This window comes from Echinops telfairi, unplaced genomic scaffold, assembly GCF_000313985.2.
Source record: "Echinops telfairi isolate 266 unplaced genomic scaffold, ASM31398v2 ScPeMD7_3533;HRSCAF=4204_1, whole genome shotgun sequence".
NCBI classification, from domain to species: domain Eukaryota; kingdom Metazoa; phylum Chordata; class Mammalia; order Afrosoricida; family Tenrecidae; genus Echinops; species Echinops telfairi.
Genome location: NW_022107432.1, coordinates 29841767 through 29859224, shown reverse-complemented (window position 1 = coordinate 29859224; position 17458 = coordinate 29841767). Strand labels below are relative to the sequence as shown.

Sequence of the window (17458 nt, the reverse complement as noted above, 5' to 3'; positions counted from 1 at the left end):
TTGGGTTTCAGTAATTCCTCTCGGTTACATTGCCCTTGATCAAGTCCTACCAGGTCTCCTACACCCTCCTCACCACTGATTTTGGATCACTTGTTCCCTTGTCCCTGAGTTTGTTAACACCACTTCCTTTCCCCCACCACCCCCTCTCCCAAGTCCCCCCAGGTTGGTCCCTTGTTTTCTCCTCCAGGTTCTTTATCCCAGCTAGCTTATCTAGATAGACCTGCAGACATAATAACATGCACAAAAAACAAGAGGGAGCAAAACAAAACAAAACAGCAACAACACAAAAACAAAAACCAATGACAAAAAAAGAGAAAAGCCTGTAAATAGTTCAAGGTCTGTTTGTTGACCTTTAGGAGTATTTTCTGGTCAAGTCTGATGGGGTGCCACTCCCTGGCCCCAAAGTCTATTTTTGGTGTTCCCTGGGGACTACCTTGTTTTGCCCCCCTTGCTGTTCTGTTGCACACCCTTAGTGTTTTGCCTCAGTGTGGTGGGGTCAGATTGGGCACAGTTCCCACACTGTATCTCCAGTATTGTCCCCTATAGGGCTGTGGGTCAGTGCATTGGGTGCTCTGAGCAGGGATATCGTCCTCAAGGCTTGGTGGGCCAGGATGTGCTCCACTCTCTCTTCTTCTCCCTTCATTTGCCCCCATGTGCTCTGATCAGATATGTCCGTCTCCCTGAACTGTAGCTTCAGTGCTGTCCTCTGAAGTAAATTCTTCTGAGGGGAGGGGCTCCTGTCCACCTAGTTGGGTTTGGGGCCAGCCCCATCTCTTTCTCTCTCAACCAAACTTTCCCTTTACTTTGTGACCACCCTAATTTTATTTCTCCTTTCTCTTTGCTTAGGAAACCCATGAAATCATTAAAAAAAAAATTGTTAATTTCTAGATATGATATTTTTGTTATAGTATATAATGGCTTAGGGAGTAGGAATTCTTACAGCTAAAAGGGAGCCCTATCCCAAACTAGAGATTGTACATGAGAAGATTCCACCTGAAATCTTATTTGAAATTCATCTGAAAATATTGTATGTGCCAGCAGGCATACCTTACAGCTGCTGCAGCCCTGGTGCCATACTACCACAATAAAGTGAGTTGTGTGAAGTTTTTGGTTTCCCCGCACACATAAAAGTTATGTTGACACTACACTGTTAGCCTATTAAGTGTGCAATAACCTTATGAAAAAGCTTGAAACACTGGGAAAGTCACCAAACTGTGACACAGCGATGTGACGTGAACACCTGCTGTGGAAGGATGGTGGCAGTAGACTTGCTTGATGCAGGGTTGGCCACAAACCCGTAATTTGCAGACGCTTAACATCTGCTGAGCACAATAAAACGAAGTGTGCATGCACATTTTAGTTGGAAAAATTTTAAGATCACATTTATTCGGTACTTTGTAAATGCATGCCTTTTTAACTATTTAGTCAGGATTAAATTATAAGAATGAGAAAGAAGAAAGCCAACATTTCTTGAACACTTAACACGTGAGCATTATTGGACTGTTCACCACATGTTCAGTGGTTCAAACCCACCAGCCACTCCGAAGGAGAAAGATGAGGCTGTCTGTTTCCATGAAGATGTATATCCTTAGAAACCCTGTGTAGGGTTGCTGTGAGTCAGAATCCACTAGATCGCAGTCGGTTTGGTTTTAGTTTGGGTCTTAACATGTGTCAGGTAGCATTCTGCTTCCGTTCCGATCTCACTACCTGTTTGAGTCTTGCCTGTTGCCAGAAATTGTGCTAAAGGGTGTTTTACACGATTCAATGTAACTCTCCCAAACTTCTTCGAAATACCAAATTCAATGCCACCGAGTCAACTTTGACTCATAGAGACCCTACAGGACAGGGTAGAACTGCCCCTGTGGGTTTCAGAGACTAACTCTTTATGGGAGTAGAAAGCCTCATCTTTCTTCCGTGGAGCTGCTGGTGGTTTCAAACTGCTGACCTTATGGTGAGCAGCCCAATGCACAACCCATTACTCCATCAGGGCTCCCCAGCCTTCTTAAGCCTGCTTAATTAATTTGTCAAAGGTGATTCATGTACTTGATGCTGAATCAGAAAGGTACAAAAAGGTTTGTAGTGAATGCTATATTTCTCCGCACCGCCCTCTAGTGTCCATTCCTTACAAACCACTACTGTTGCGTCTTGTGTACTCTTTCAGAGATGCTCTGTGAACATACAGACCTGATCACATGTTCAAATGCGCATGCATTTAAAGCTTTTTTTTTAAATGATGAATTTTTATATATACAGTTCTGCGCCTTTTTCAGTTACTGTCTTTGGAGCTCATTACATGTCAGTGATGTAGAACAGCTTCTTCTTTTTAACAGATGTCTTTAACCTGTCTCCTATTGGTAATAATCCGTTGTCATTTAATAATGAAACTTAGCCCATTAATATTTATTGAAATGACTGACACAATTGGTCTTGGTTCTAGTTTTAATATTTTGTTTGAAAAAAAAGTGCCCTAAAAGGAAAATGAGCTGATTCCGGGAACCCAAGAGGAAAGCGAATTTTGGGACTAATGAGGGCAACAAATGTATACAGGTGCTTTACACAATTGATTTATGTATTGTGATGAATTGAATGAACCCCAATAAATTGATTAAAAAAAAGAAAAAGCATTCTGTATATGGACTGTGTTTGCCCTTTTTTTGGTGGGGGATATGCATGCATATGGTCTGATAATTTGGGAAGTTTATCATTTTATTCTAGTGATTTTATTTATAAGTACAACTTTATACTTTATTTTGTCAAAAATATCTATTGACTCCGTACCAGGAGTAATGATAAAGTTAGTAGCTATGTGTTCCATCCTTTCCCCTCCCTGCTTGCTTTTAGCCGATTCTATTGTTTTTCTTAATTTTACTTTCTATCTTTAAATAATCTTATTCCTTTATTACTTAAACTGTGAACGTTAAATATCTTTTGACTCTTGTCGGTAAAAAATAAAGAAGTGAGTGTGCCTATTTGCCCACTTTTCCCTTCTTCTCGTTTCAATTGTATTATGTTTACATTCTCTTCTGCCACCTGATAGCCTCAAAGGTTGGAGGGGAGGAGTCACTCAGGCAGGTGCTGTTCACCACTCTTTCCTCTCCTGGTGCCTAGTTTGCCCTGTCGTGCTTTCTTCAGGAGGAGCTGTGGAAACCCTCTCCCCTGAGTTCTGGCATGTTAAACACAAACAATCAACAAAACGTTTTCCTGCTGCCTGTACACTTGAATAGTTTGAATTGATACCAGTTGTGTTGGGGTTGCTCTTTATTATTATGGTTATTAGGACGGACTAACTGCAGAGAAGTACGTGAAACAAATGTGTACATTGACCACTTACTGAAGAACTGTAAAGAGCGCCGTGTCACCACCACGGGAGTCGAAGTCTCGGGCAGTCCGCGTGCTGCTCCCAGTCCTACCTGTCTCCTCTCCAGCGATAACCACAGCCTCCATAGCTGACCACGTGCTGGTTTTCCTCAGACCACCACTCCTATGTGTGCATCCCGACACAGTGCAAACCCGCTCTGCCCGTTTTGAAGTGTATATGAATAAAATCCCACTGTAACTGTTCCTTCATGTTGACCTCTTTCCTCAACATGACCTTTGCCAGGCTCGTCCCTGTTCGCACTTGCAGGCCCGGTTCAGTTATTTACGTTGCTGCGTAGCAGTCTATTGTCGGAGCAGTTCATTTTCTATTCACTGTGCATGGGTTATTTGTAGTGTGGGCTGCCGGGCAGTGAATTATTTAATCTGGCACTTCTAGCTAACGTCTCTAACTCCCACTAAAGGACCATTTCCGGCGTGGGTCTGGTAAGAAGGTGGGGGAAAGTCCCGATAGGATTCACCTGTCAGCAGTTGTGAGCAGGATTCCTGGAATGCTGTCCTGCGGTGTATAAGATGAGAAGCAGGAGGAGGACTCACTACCAGCAAGAGCCTTTTCCGGAGATTCCCGCGCAGTGAACCTCCCGGATCCAGAGATGGCTATGACACCAGAGGAGCAGCAGCAGCAGGGTCAGGAGCCCCAATGAGGAAACCTAATGGTGAACCTCCAACCCACGGAGCAAGGAGAGCAGTGTGTGGGGCAGGAGCACCTCTGGCCACTGAGCTGGGGAAGCTGGGCTTGCTGGCCCACAGAAGTGGAGCTGAGTGCCTCCAGGCTGAGGCTTCCTGGGGCAGGGAGCCTCTGGGCACTTAGATCGGGGAGCTGGGTTTGTTGCCCCCCTGGAGCTTGAGCTGAGTGCCTTCTAGGTGAGACTCACAGCTGAATGGTAGGCCTCTTGGGGCATTTATTAGCATACCTGAAAGAACTTTGTGACAAGTCCTGATGAACAACGGTATCCTGAGCATTTCTCATTCGGATTATAACCTGTCAACTTCCTTAATGAACCCTTTAATCACAGAATTTGCCTGTGAGTTCTATGTAGCTATTGCTGTGGATATTACAACCTAGAAATAAAGTGGAGAATGCACTTAAAACAACCAAGGGGCTAACAGGAATCATAAGACAATGAGTACCTTTAGAAATGGTTTCTGATACACATATGTACATATTTCTCTTCAAAAATATATACCCCAGAGTCAAAAGATTGGCTCTTGGGTATGCATGAGGGGGGTACAAAAAAAAAACAAACAAACCCAGAAAAAGGCTCCACTGAGCAGAGCTTTCGTAGTACACATTTTTCCATGCTAGGTGAGCATCAAGCAACTTGCTCTGAGTTAGTGCACCCAGTGGCATCGCCTGGGAAAGTTCTCTGGTCACAGTGAATTTTTTCGTACAAGTAATTTCACTCCAACCTCGTTTTTTGTGATGACCGATTTAAGAGAGCAGAGTGTGGCTGTGAATTTTGCTTCCTGCTTGGGAAAAATGCCGCAAAAAATGTTGTGATGTTGAACACAGCTTACAAGGACAGTGCTATGGGGGGAAACTCAAGTGTAGGAGTGAGTGGTTTTCTCATTTCAAAAAAGGTGAAATATTGATTGATGACAAACCTCGTTCTGGAAGTCTGTCAACTTCCTGAATGGATGAAAATATCAACTCATTTGGAGTTCAGTCCAACAGGTCAGACTGTTAATCAAGCCTTCTATTTGGAGGTTCTGAAAAGATTGTGTAATGGTGCTACAAAAAGGCCTGATTTGTAGCAGTTTGGGGACTGGTTTTGCCACCACGCCAATGTACCTACTCACACAGCCATCCCAGTGTGCCAGTTTTTGGCAAAAAACAGCATGCCTCTCTTGCCCCATGGTCCTTACTCACCTGACCTTGCTCCATGGGACTTCTTTTTGTTTCCAAAAATGAAGAGGGACATGAAAGGACAGAGATTTACTGATATAGAAGAAGTGAAGAAAAAAATCAAAGGTGCTATTAGTCAACCAAACAGATGAGTTTGAAAAATGTTTCCAGGAATGTAATCATAGATTTGACAAATGTATTAAGTGTAATGAAGAGTACTTTGAAGGTGATAAGGTGGTTTTGTTAAAAAAAAAATTTCAATATGTAGCTTGGGGTGGAGTGGAGGAGATTACGGGTTTTGGGGGGCTGTGGAAAACAAAGATGTCGCCCAAGTTGTCTCCCCTAAATGTATGCCACATTTAGCTGCTTTCTACACGTGGTGAATGACTATACGATTGGAGGTTAACAGAAGTAGGTCAGGGGTTATTCTCCCTAAGGGTTATCAGCCATCCAGAGCAAGCAGTCACCACTGTTTATTCCCACAATAAGTAGGACCCACTCCCTTCTAATAAGGATAGTAGTTGACTGTTTCCTTGTAGGTCCCCAGAGAGGTCATGCCCACTCAAGTGTGGCCAAGGTTAGGCCACCATCATGAATCTAGGGTCCGCCCACCTTGTCACATATATACCCCTAGTCCCTCCCCTTCCTATCATGTGTACATCCCCAGTTCATCCTCTTTCTGTTACACCTATGCCCATTGTATATCCCCCTCCTATTGCTTGTATGCCTATTGTACTGCCCCTTCCTGTGATGTGTGGTTACTTGTAATCATGCCCCACTAAGTAGATCTAATCCTTGGTTAGCAATAAACGGGGTGTTCAGCCAGCTGGCTCTCTCCAGGGGTCTCCTCCCGACCTCACCTCGGCTCACGCTGTGCCGGACCTGGCTGGTAAGATCATGGCCATCCAGGAGGTGAGCATGCTACCATGAAATGTGTCTGACTTATTTATTCGACTCTCTTCTATCTCTCATGCTCTCTATGACTTTATTATAATATTTATATATCTTAACCGTACAATTGCACTTGCTGGACCCGTGATTAGTTGTGGGGGGCTGGCCTTTCCCCCCACGGGGTGGGGGGTACCCCCTCGTATTTCTTTTTTTCTTGGGTATGACCAAACCTGTGTGTGAGAGTGGTTGTAGTAATTGAGATCTGAACCAGCAATGTGGGAGCATTCCGTGGATCACTCTTCTCTTGTTCCATAGCATGACTTTCATTCTCTGTGCTCCATCAGTCCTTTGAGGTAACACTTCCACTTTACATATGAGAAAATAGGTTCCAAGTGGCCCAGTACCTTGGCCAAGGTTCCAGTTGTATTGGATGCCATACTAGCATTTGAACCCTGTTCTCCCCAACCCTAAGGCCCCCATTATCTTTCTATTCTGCCGCCTTTTCACATAGGACCTCCCGGTAATACAGGTAAGGCTCTGAAACTTCACCTGGGAAGATAAACATTCTCAAAGGCTTGTTTGTGAAGAGTCGGTTGTTATTTTTGGGGGATGACATGGAGGATAGGCCTTCTTGGACGTAACCTATTTTGCAAAGTCCTTTCTAGTTTTGTAAGGGACTACCCATTGGGCTCAAGCTTTGGAACAATCATGAGGCTGACTCTGGTCGGGACCAGGCAGTGTTTCTTTCTGTTGGGCATAAGGTCACTATGGGGTGGAATAAACTTGATGGCACCTAATGCCACCACCACAACTCAATTTTTTTCAGTTTAACTAACAGCTGCTTCATTTTCCCCTGCTTTTAGCATCCAACCTGTATATGGAGCACAGCACCCTCCCCTGGACCCTCGGCTCACTAAACAGTAAGTCAAGACTTCATTAAACCTGGTCTGTATGCGTGTTCTTCCAGCCTCCTCTCCCCCCAGCACCTGCTTCTGATTTGTGGAAATAACCTTTCCAAATATGTTCTTTGCTCTAATTAAGCTTTTTAAAAAAAATCCTCTAAATGATATATTACTAAACAAGTAATTGGCATGTACCAGAGATTTTATGTTTTCTTGCATTGGCAACTAATAGAGAGAGAGAGCTTGACATTGGATTCTGTGTTCTGGTCAAAAAAAATCTTCACTGATTAACTATTGTCCCCAAGCCGGATGATTGGTGACCTTCTTCTAGCAAGGGATCTAGTTCCTGGGGCTTTTGCTTCTGAGTAGAGCTAGGTCTGCCACCTTTTCCTCACTTAGGAGACAAGGGCAAATCGAACATACCGTCAGGCTGGCATTTCTCTTTGACACACTCAGGGGAACCCAGGCGCACAGTAGAGTAAAAAGTCCCTGGGGGCTATTTGTCTAGTAAAACTCTAGTAAATTGTGTTCCAACACAGCAGAGGCTCCCGTTACAGCTCAGATGTGTGGGTACGTCTCCAGACCCCCAGTTTTCCCTTTTAGCACACCATGCCCTCTGGAGCCATCCACAGTGAACGTCAGTGAGCCTGGAGATGAGTCTCCTTCTCAGATGGTCTAAAGACTGTGGCCGATATCTTTGTGCTTGCTTAATTGTTTTTCGGGAAGCTGCAGTTCTGAGTGAAACCAGGATGATTTGGGAGATATGGGAGACCTAGCTTCTTGTCCTCTTGGGAGCTAAGTAGTCTTCCTGTACAGTCAATGATGAAAAGATAATGGGCATAGAAGTATTTTGAGTGGTTGGGGGGGAGGGAGGAATGCTACATAAATATGCATTACCAATATTTTAATATTAAAAAAAACAGCCAATAATTCTACCAACTCATTCTTGTAATTTAATCAGCATGTAGGTACTATTCTGAATTACTCTGGAAGCACGACTATTGTTCTGTTTCTGTTAGATCTGTGCAGTTGGTGTTTCTGAAACCGCTAGAGGATGCACTCCTGGAGGACAGTTTGTGTGGCTCACCACTAGACCAGGTGGGCTACATGCCGAGCTGCTAGCCGCAAGATCTGTAGTTCAAAACCAACTGCTGCTCCCTGGAAGAAAGATGAGGCTTTCTACTCCCGAAAAGTGGTAGAGTCCCCGAGACCCACAGGGGCAGGTCTTCCCTGTGAGTCAGAATCGAATCGATGGCAGTGAAAGAGCGGTATTTTGAATGAGCAATCCGGAGTACCTAGAACAGTGTCTGTCTGGCACACTTTAACTTAAGAGTAAGCAGTTATGGAATGAAGGACTGAAACGATTTCATTTACTTAGACAATAGGCTTTTCGTATTTAATATTTATTTAGGATTAGTTTTCACTTTGTATCAACTCTTCTTAAGAGGGAACAGGCATTCTGTGATATTTCTATTAAATAGAATGAGTTCTACCATTTCCTTGGTTTTATCAAGAATAGGCAATCTCACCCTCTTGAAGCTGTGTGAAATGCTTTTCTGTTTTTCGGCATATGAAACCCAGGATCAATAAATCTAGAAGGACAACAAGTAGAATAAGGGGTTTGGGAGGAGGGGAGTATAGACGTAGAGGGGGGGTGGGGTCCAAGGGAGATGATGTCAAAGAGTTCATGTAGAAAAAGAATGTTTGGAAACTGATTGTGGTAGCATGTGTGCATCTACATGGTTGAAATTTGGAATGATAGGATACATGTATTAAATCTCAACCAATAACAATAGTAAAGAATAGGCAATCTGGTCATTGGTCTCTATTGATTACTCACCCAGTAGACTTCTCTGCTTCTGCTGCTGCTTTGCTCAGGAAGCATGATTTTACTCAGCGACTGGACAGGTGTCCGGATGGGCTGGGGCCTTTTATACCAATTCCATGCCGACAGCAGAGCGGGTATGGTCTGGTTTTGGCCAATGAGACATTAAAAAGAAGTGGGGGAAAGGGTCTGTGAAGCTTTCCTTTTTTGATAAGAGAGAGATCATTTTGTGGAGGACGCTTCTTTTTGATCCATTCACCTGTTCTCTGCTTTTGAATGTGGGGGTATGAAAATAAGATGCCCAAAGCCATGTCGTGGTCACCCGAGAGCGAGCACTGGCACCATGGTCTTTTTTTTTTTTTTGCACCATGGTCTTTACTATTGAAGCAGCTTCTGGAATATTCTGTTAGCCAGAATGCATGCCTAACAGCCAGGATTTGTTGCCTGGAGGTAAATCCGTTCCAACACATTTTATAAATGTATCCAATAAATCTGTCCATCAACTATACTTAAAACAGGGTGTCCTGTCTCCTTGTATACTTGGGTCACGGTCACCAAGCCTTGTGTCCATCTGTCTTCCACTGAGTCTCTCCTCAGTCTGTCTTCAGGGCCGGCTGGAAGACTATTACTATATCCCAAGCAACCCTCAGATGCCCTTGTTTTCTCACCTATTACTGATGGAAACGCGTGGATATTTGTCACCGGCCATTGAGCAGCATGTCATTGTATTTGAATAGAAGCAATCACTTACCTTTTCAGTGGGAGGCGTGTACTTGTCACTGAATTAGTCGCTACCCTTTCTCATGCACATGACGATTTAGTCTTAGTACTGGGCAGCATGGCATAGTATCTAGGCTACCCTGGACCATTTTACAATTCCAGATTGTTGCTGTGAAACATTTATCGCCCTTATTTTAGTATCTTCGTTGAGACGTTTTCACTGCTTTCTCTACTCCATGATTATCATCCCGCTTCATTGCTGTGTGGCTAATTCCCACCATAGCAGAAGCCTTACATTGGCTCTTCAATCATCTGAACTGCAGGAGCACAGTACACCATTGCTTGTCCATATGTATGGGCTTCGGTTTGCCAAATCATCGCCATTAGTGATACTATTCCCTGCAATCATTTTTTAGAGCTCAGATAAAACAAGTCTTACTACAGAGCGGCCCCATCGGCCACTTGATGTTATGACGAGCTTCTAAATTTATCGTTTCCTAAATTGATGCTAAAGTATGATAGCTCTTAATTCTGAGTTGTAGAATCCACACTAGTTACTGAGCTAACTGAAATAAATGAGGGTTTCTTTGAATGTTATTAAATTTTCTCACTTGCTTCACGTTCACGACCAAACAGGATTTTTCTAAGTAAAGTCGTGGCATGTTTCTGTTAAGCAGAATAGCCGTATCTGTAAAACCGTGTAGTATTATCAGATTACTAGGGCCCCTGGTGCTGCAGTACTTACAGGCTTGGCTGCTAACTGAAAGGTTGGTAGTTTGAACCCGGCAGGGGTTCTGTGGGAGAAAAGACCTGGGCATCTATCTGCCTCTAGAGAGCTTGCAGGTTGGCAACCCTCTGGGCAGTTCCCCTTTTACCCCAGGACTTCTATGAGTCAGAAACTCTTCACCTGCCTGCCAACATGATCAAAAAGATGGATCTTTTCTGTACCTAACTTGTATAACCTTTGACTGCTTTTGATTAAGAAACCCATCAGTGTTTGTGTTGTTAAGAAATTACTCCTCTCCAAACAACGAAGTCACTCCATATACCGTTTGTGCTGTTGAGAGTTTTCAGTGTCACTTAAGCTTCCTGGCTTACCTTCCTTTGTGCCACTTCCTAGCTCCGTGACCTTGGGCAAATGACATGACCTCTTCAAGCCTTAGTGCCATCACCCTACGATACAGAAAAGACTGGCCTCTCCAAGCGATATTTGGGCTTTCAATGAGCAGGAGGGTGGTGAACTTGCTTGTCTGAAGCCAGAGTGGCTGTCACTTTGATCGGTGAGTTTGCTTCACTGGTCAGGTTAACGTTCCAGCCAGACCGCAGCCTCCTGGTACCTGGAACTAAGTATAAAGCCATTGGGACCATGCCCACAAGAGGCAGTCTACAAGCCAAAGAGACGCAGCTAGAATGCTGAGCTTCGTTGTATGTTTTTGTTTTCAGCTGCTGTTGAGTGGCTCTACCTCTTGGTGATTCCGTGTGTGTCTGAGTAGCACTGTCCTCCAAAGGTGTTCAGTGTGGAGCTTTCAGAAGTAGACTTCCATGCAGCCCTTTTGAGACACCTCTGGGTAGATTTGAACCCCCGACCTTTCGAAGTACAGTCAGACATTCCACTGTTTGCACCACTGAGGTCAGAAGGGAGGAGGGATGCTGCGCCTCCAAGGTTCACAGCACTGATGGGGCACGCAGCCCATCCTGAGTAGACAAGAAGTTCTTCCAACAAGGTGAGAATGTTGGGACTCTCGTCAGCCTTGTTCACTTTGAGAAAGTGGCTCGGTTGGCTTGGCAGTTTCCCCTCCCAAACTGCAGATACTTCTGGGCAGCAACCTCCTCGTTTTCTGCTGTTTCTAGGTAGCGTAGTTACAGAGTACGTGCAGCTGCTGGGATCAGATAGATGTGGATTTCAGCCCACACTGTGCTGCTCTTTGCGACCCAACCTCAGTAAACCTCCATTTCCTCATCCGTAGATGGGAAGAATGATAGTACCTGCTCGTAGGCTTATGAATGAGCACTACAGGAACAATGATATGTATATATGTATATATATATATATGTGTGTGTGTATATGTATATATATATGTGTGTGTGTATATGTATATATATATATGTGTGTGTGTATATGTATATATATATATGTGTGTGTGTATATGTATATATATATATATATATAGCTTGCACAGGGCCTGGCACCTCACAGATGGCCAGTGAACAGTAACCATGACTTATGCATGAACTTACACATCTCCTCTAGAGAGAGCAGCATTCTCGTAAGCAAGGGAAAGCTTCAGAACTGTCCCTCTTTCCATCACGGTCCCTGGGCTGTAAACGGTTTCGCCTTCTCTCAGTGGAGACCCAAAGCACCTTCTCACTCCGCACTCGCTGCCTTTGTTCTTTGTTGTTAGTTTAAAAGGAAGACGTACTTACTCACTTTTCTGAATACCCTCTCAGTCTTGCTGAAGATCTTCTGGGCACCCCACCTTGCTGGAATGGCCCTTCTTTCTTCTCTTTTGCGGGGGTGGGGGCGGGGTAGCATTTTATTGTCCTTTAGGGGAAATTTGACACAACAGATAAATGTTTCATTCAGTATTACAGTATGACATTGTTGCAATGGCCACACGGTGTCAGTGCCCCCCTGGGCTCCCCATTTCCAGTTGTCTGAATCTTCACCTCCCTGCCTCTCTCATCTTTGGTTTGGGGCAGATGCACCCAGGTTTCACCAGAGGGGCCCGGGAGAATGAACTGAGCCCTGCCTCAAAGGTGCTGCACCCTTGGACTGAGGGCGGGGGTAGTCAGAAACACAGAGTGGCTGTTCCGGATCTGCGGAAGTAAGTGGTGGTCATTGGACCTTGGGGGCGGGATGGAGGGGGACGACCCTGGTTTAGTAGGAAACCAATCGACAAGAGACCCAGAGTCACCATATATTTAGTACCTCGATGCCCCCCTCGCAGCAACATGCCAGGTTTTGATCTGTTAGGCAGGGATTAGAACTTAGAAGAATTGATTCAGGAAGTTTCCCCCGGCACCATCCTCCATGCTTAGGGTACACAGAGCTCAGTCGATTGAACTGTGGGGGGCAACAGCTCCTGGGATGCGGCTCCCGGTGGAGCTCTCCTGGCTTGGACTCAATACCCACAGTGTCCAGAGTGATGTGTCATTGGAAAGCTGATGATGTCCCCAGTGCAATCGCCTCATACTCGGGGGGATGATTGACAGCGTTTTACTTTTCTGTTTCTATGGGTGTTTGTGTTCCTGCCTTCAGGTTGCTTGTTTTTGTGTGCGGGCTCGTCTTTTGTTGTCAGTAAGTTAATGTGTTGCTGTTGATGGGGCAGTTGGTCTGATGGGGTTTTGATGTTGTCATCCTATGACCGCCAATGTAAACCTGAGTCGTGTATATCCCAGGGGCAAACGGGTGGATTCTGGGGCCCCACTGAACTCTAGCCCCAGTACAAGAACAGGTAGTTCTAATAAAAGGGCACGCTTCACACTCACCCTCACGTAATGATCACTGAAGATCAGGGTGCTACAGCAAAGTGTGTGAAGAAAGCAGATGGTGCCCAGCTACCTCTCAGAATAGTGTCTGGGACCTTAAAGGCTTGTTTCCAAATAAGCAGCCATCTAAGCAAGGAGTCAACTAATTCCACACAGGAAGCACACTGACTGAAGTTGTTCTAGGTGCAGGTATTTCTTGCTTGTTCCATGATAAGACTTTCCTCCCTGGCCTTTTAAATATTGATGATGGTCTTTTCTTTCTGACTCATTATTTGTATTTTTATCTCTGTGTTATTATTATTTTATTCTTACCACTTTATTCTGTTTTTTATTGTTTCTATTGGGTTTGGGGCAGATGCTGCCTTTTTGGTCTCCTTAGGCAGGCGTACCTCGAAGATATCGTGAGTTCAGTTCCAGGCCACCACGTTAAAGAGAACGTGTCGATAGAGCCAGGCTAGGCATTGTACGTTTGCTCAATGATGCGAAAGTGAGGTTTATACCATACTGTAGTCTCTTAAGGAGGCCTGACGATGCAGAGGGCTAAGTGTTGGGCTGCTAGTGGAAAGGTTGGTGGTTCAAACCCAATGGCAGTTCGGGAGGAGGGAGATAAAGCAGTCAGCTCTGTAAAGATCTATAGCCCAGAAACCCCAGAGAGCAGTCGCGTCTTGCTCTGCCCAATAGCGTTAGAATCACTGTCAGCTAAGTGTGGAATGAAAAATTTGAAATATTGTGAGAATCACCAAATTGAGATATGAAGTGAACACATGGAAAATGGCGCCCATAAACTTAATGCAGGGCTACCGCAAATCCTCCAGTTGTGAAAAAATGCAATACTGCAGAGTGCAACAAAACGAGATCTGCCCGAGTATTTAATTATCTTAAGGAGCACATTCCTCACAGGTGATGTTGTTTCTTCCTTGGGGGGGGTGGGGGGGTGGGCGGTCCAGTCCCAGGTGGGAAGCGGGAGGAAGGCACAGTGACAGAGGCTCCTCCTCTCTTCTCAGACAGCTCTGCTCTTTGGTCTGGATGTGGATTTCGTGGTGCACTTGTCCCCCTCTCTGTTGGATTCCCAGGCAGAGCAGTAGGCTGGATAACGGCACCGGCTGGTTCCTCGGGTCTCAGGCTGTGGTTCCTGCGGGCTTTTCTACCTCTGGACTGATTGCTTCTCTGAGTCTCTGGGGGGACAATAGTTAGATCCTAGAGGGCTCCTCACGCTTTTAAGCCCTCAGCCTGTACTCACCAAACTTAATGAACATCATGCCAATCGGTCCAAATGTCTCCTCCATTCTTGGGGTTCTTACCAACTTTGTTTTGTCCTCAGACTCCTACCATTTGGGGGGGATACCAACCCCTTCCATGCAAACCATCATTCCTTAGGACAGTCACCTTGTTTCACAGTGGGATGAGTTTTAAGGTTTTTTGGAATAAGTATCTTTAAAATAATATCTGGCAGCCTCAAACGGTTTTGCCTGAATCAGTTATCTTTGTCATATGGAGTCATAGCTTTCCCCCGCTTTTATCTGCACTGTGATAGAATGTGCCTTTTTCCAGTTTCTACCTGGTGAACGTCTTCATTTGAGTACATTCTTCCCCTTAGCCTACTTAATTAGATTGCGACTCTTAAACTGCTTTAAGAATAGAATAAAACCTTTCAAACGCATCAAAAGTATAAAGAAATATGTAGCAGATACCCATGGGCCCACCGCGCTGCTGGTTTGTCTCTTTCGTCTGGAACCTGACACTCGGCCAGCCCCGACTCTTGCTGTGACCTTTCATTCAGTCCAGGGCCGGCACATGTTTCCCTGGCTGTTAGACCATCAGCAGCCGTCAGCCGTTTGCCCAAGTTAAACTTCAGCTTCTCCGTTTGAAGGCTTAAAGAGTTCTCGAAGCAACACGAGTCTTTTTAGGAAACATCAGCTAGAAAGAAGTCACAGCTGACCTGGGGGGTCCGAAGTCCCTCTGTTGGACTCATCATTTACAGTCCTGGGGTACGTGTGGCCCCCAGGGCGGGAAAACAAAGCTAAAGGACTTACTCCTGTGCGGTTGTTAATCCATGGCAGGCTTCTGTTTGTTCTTGACAGCCACCCCCGAGGGTCGTACTGCCTGTAGTGGGCCCCACTTCCCCTTCTAGGGGAGAAATGGTCACAGTGGGTAAGTCCAAAGCCCACAGCCTCAGTGTGGCTGCAGAAGAGTCATCTACCTTTCATGCTCTGAGTGGATTTTCCACATCAGTAGGCATTGGCGCTGTGTTGCCGGTTTTCCCCCTTTGGTTTGAGCACTTGTTCATTTCTGAGGGTTTGTTCAGTAGCTTTATGGGACTTTGAATCATTGAAAGTCAATAAAATGCTTTAAAAACAATACTTTCCACTGATGAATATAAGTAATTTACCCATTATAGAAAACCGGAAGAGTGTAGAGAAGTATAAAAGTGGAATAAAACAAAAAGGAATGAACTGCCGCCTGCAGCAACCCTCAGCCCGGAGAGCAGTACTGTGACTACTCTGTGGGGCTTGAGGGTTACCTCCCGAAGGCCACACGCAGCCTCCGAACAAAGTTCAAGCTTGTGTGCACAAATGAGACACCCTCCCAGAACTGCTGATCTGATAGGGATGGGCAGGACCCCTGAGCCTATGGGCCTTAGACACCCCTCAAACCTGAAACAGAACCCACCCTGGGGACCACCTTTCAGCCAAGCAGTAGACAGACCTAAGGTGACCAGTAGCACCTGGGAGGGATCTGGTCCTCAGGACACAGGAAAGGCAGCGTTTGCCCAAAAATGAAGCTTTGAAGGCAGGAGGGAGCGGGAGGAAGGCAAGTGGCAATGGGAGGAAATGGGATCACAACTGATGTCCTCCAAGGCGTGAGAATTGTTGAATGGCAAAATAATTTGCTTGGTAAACTTTCACTCATATTAAAATGTTCAGAAAAGAACGAGAGGAAAAACAGCCCCAGGCTCAAAACCCGATGGAACAGTTCTGTTCTGCACACACGGGCTTACTTGCCATTCGTGGGAGTCGTACCCATGACAGCTGATGGCAGTGACGTGTTGATGTATTGCCTTCCAGGTCTTTCCCATGCTACACTTTTGTTTCACTTTGTTTTAAAGACCAGAGGTCATATGAAGTGCATACTTCTGGGTCCGGTTCTCACTTACTTTACTGAGACGATTTCACTTGTTAATCTTTCCAAGACGTGACTTTCAGTACTCCATTTGGTGTTGAGACCACACCCGTATTTAATCATGTCTAATTTCTAGATGGTTGTTGTTTACAATTTTCAAACAAAATAAGTAACCCCAGTGTATACTTAGATCCTCTTTGTCTGCGTCTTTGACTCTTTTCTCATGATCAGAGGTTATGAAACATTTTAAGGCAGTTACATGTGCATTGTCAGATTGTTTTCCAGAACACACACACACACACACACACACACACACACAAACAGACCCGTAGTGTAAGAGCTAGTGTCACCTACTGTGGTACCTCATGTTGTCACATTGCCCCATAGACCACCTCCCGAACCAAACCATACAGAATCCTTACCAATACTTATGATCAATATCATGGAAAATATGTGATATTGTTATAAATGACTTGAATATCATGTTTCTTAGTTTATATGAATACTAAAGAAATTGTCTTGTAAAATATTTCCACATTGGACGACAGTATTACTGATTGCAACATTATTAGTAACCCAGTGGAAGCCTCATTTTGAGTTTTTCCTTTCCCTTTAAGTACCACTGCGGTCTAAAAAAAATACTGCTCTTAGTCAATAAATCCTAGTAACCATAATATTGCAGCTAAATGCCAGAAACATTGACCAAATCCGTGACTGTAAAAACACCAGCAGGAACAGAAGCAGTGTGTGCTTATATTAGGTGCAGACAGAACCTCTGTTCAGGAGCATCGTTGCGATTGGGTGATGACGACAGCTATGACTGAGGGCATTGGAAGGTTCAAAAGCATCGCATTTTGGCCTCGAAAACCAAGCAGACAAACTCAGTGCAGCAGAGTTGAATCCGACTCATAGCGACCCCAACTGTAGGACAGGGTACAACTGCGCCTTTGGGTCTTTGAAACAGTAACTCTTTACAGGTGTAGAAGCCTTCTCTCTCTCCCTCAAGAGTGGCTGGGGGGTTTGAACTGCTATCATTGAGGTCAGTAGTCCAGTGAGGAAACCACTGTGCTGCCAGGTAGTTTTCAATAACAAACTGCAAGAATACTTTTATTAAAAATAACATGTTTTTAAAATTTATATTTCTTAAATATAAATTTATAGACAATGCCATCCTGTTTGATCTGTAATCCCATCTCAGTGACTCCAGTCTTAGGACATTCCTGATCAGTCCATCTTGTAATGGATGAAAATTGGTATCTTGTTTCCAGCATATGTGAACTGTTGCATATT

At 44.7% G+C, this 17458-nt stretch overlaps 1 protein-coding gene across 1 annotated transcript in view; it reads left to right on the top strand.

Moving 5' to 3' along the window:
• The window catches only part of TBC1D22B (TBC1 domain family member 22B), a 79502-nt gene that overhangs the window by 13209 nt on the left and 48835 nt on the right, over window positions 1–17458 (top strand). The window contains exon 2 of the mRNA XM_004710742.4: window positions 6976–7032. Coding sequence (XP_004710799.1) covers window positions 6976–7032 — 57 coding nt within the window. The remainder of the gene's footprint in view (window positions 1–6975; window positions 7033–17458) is intronic.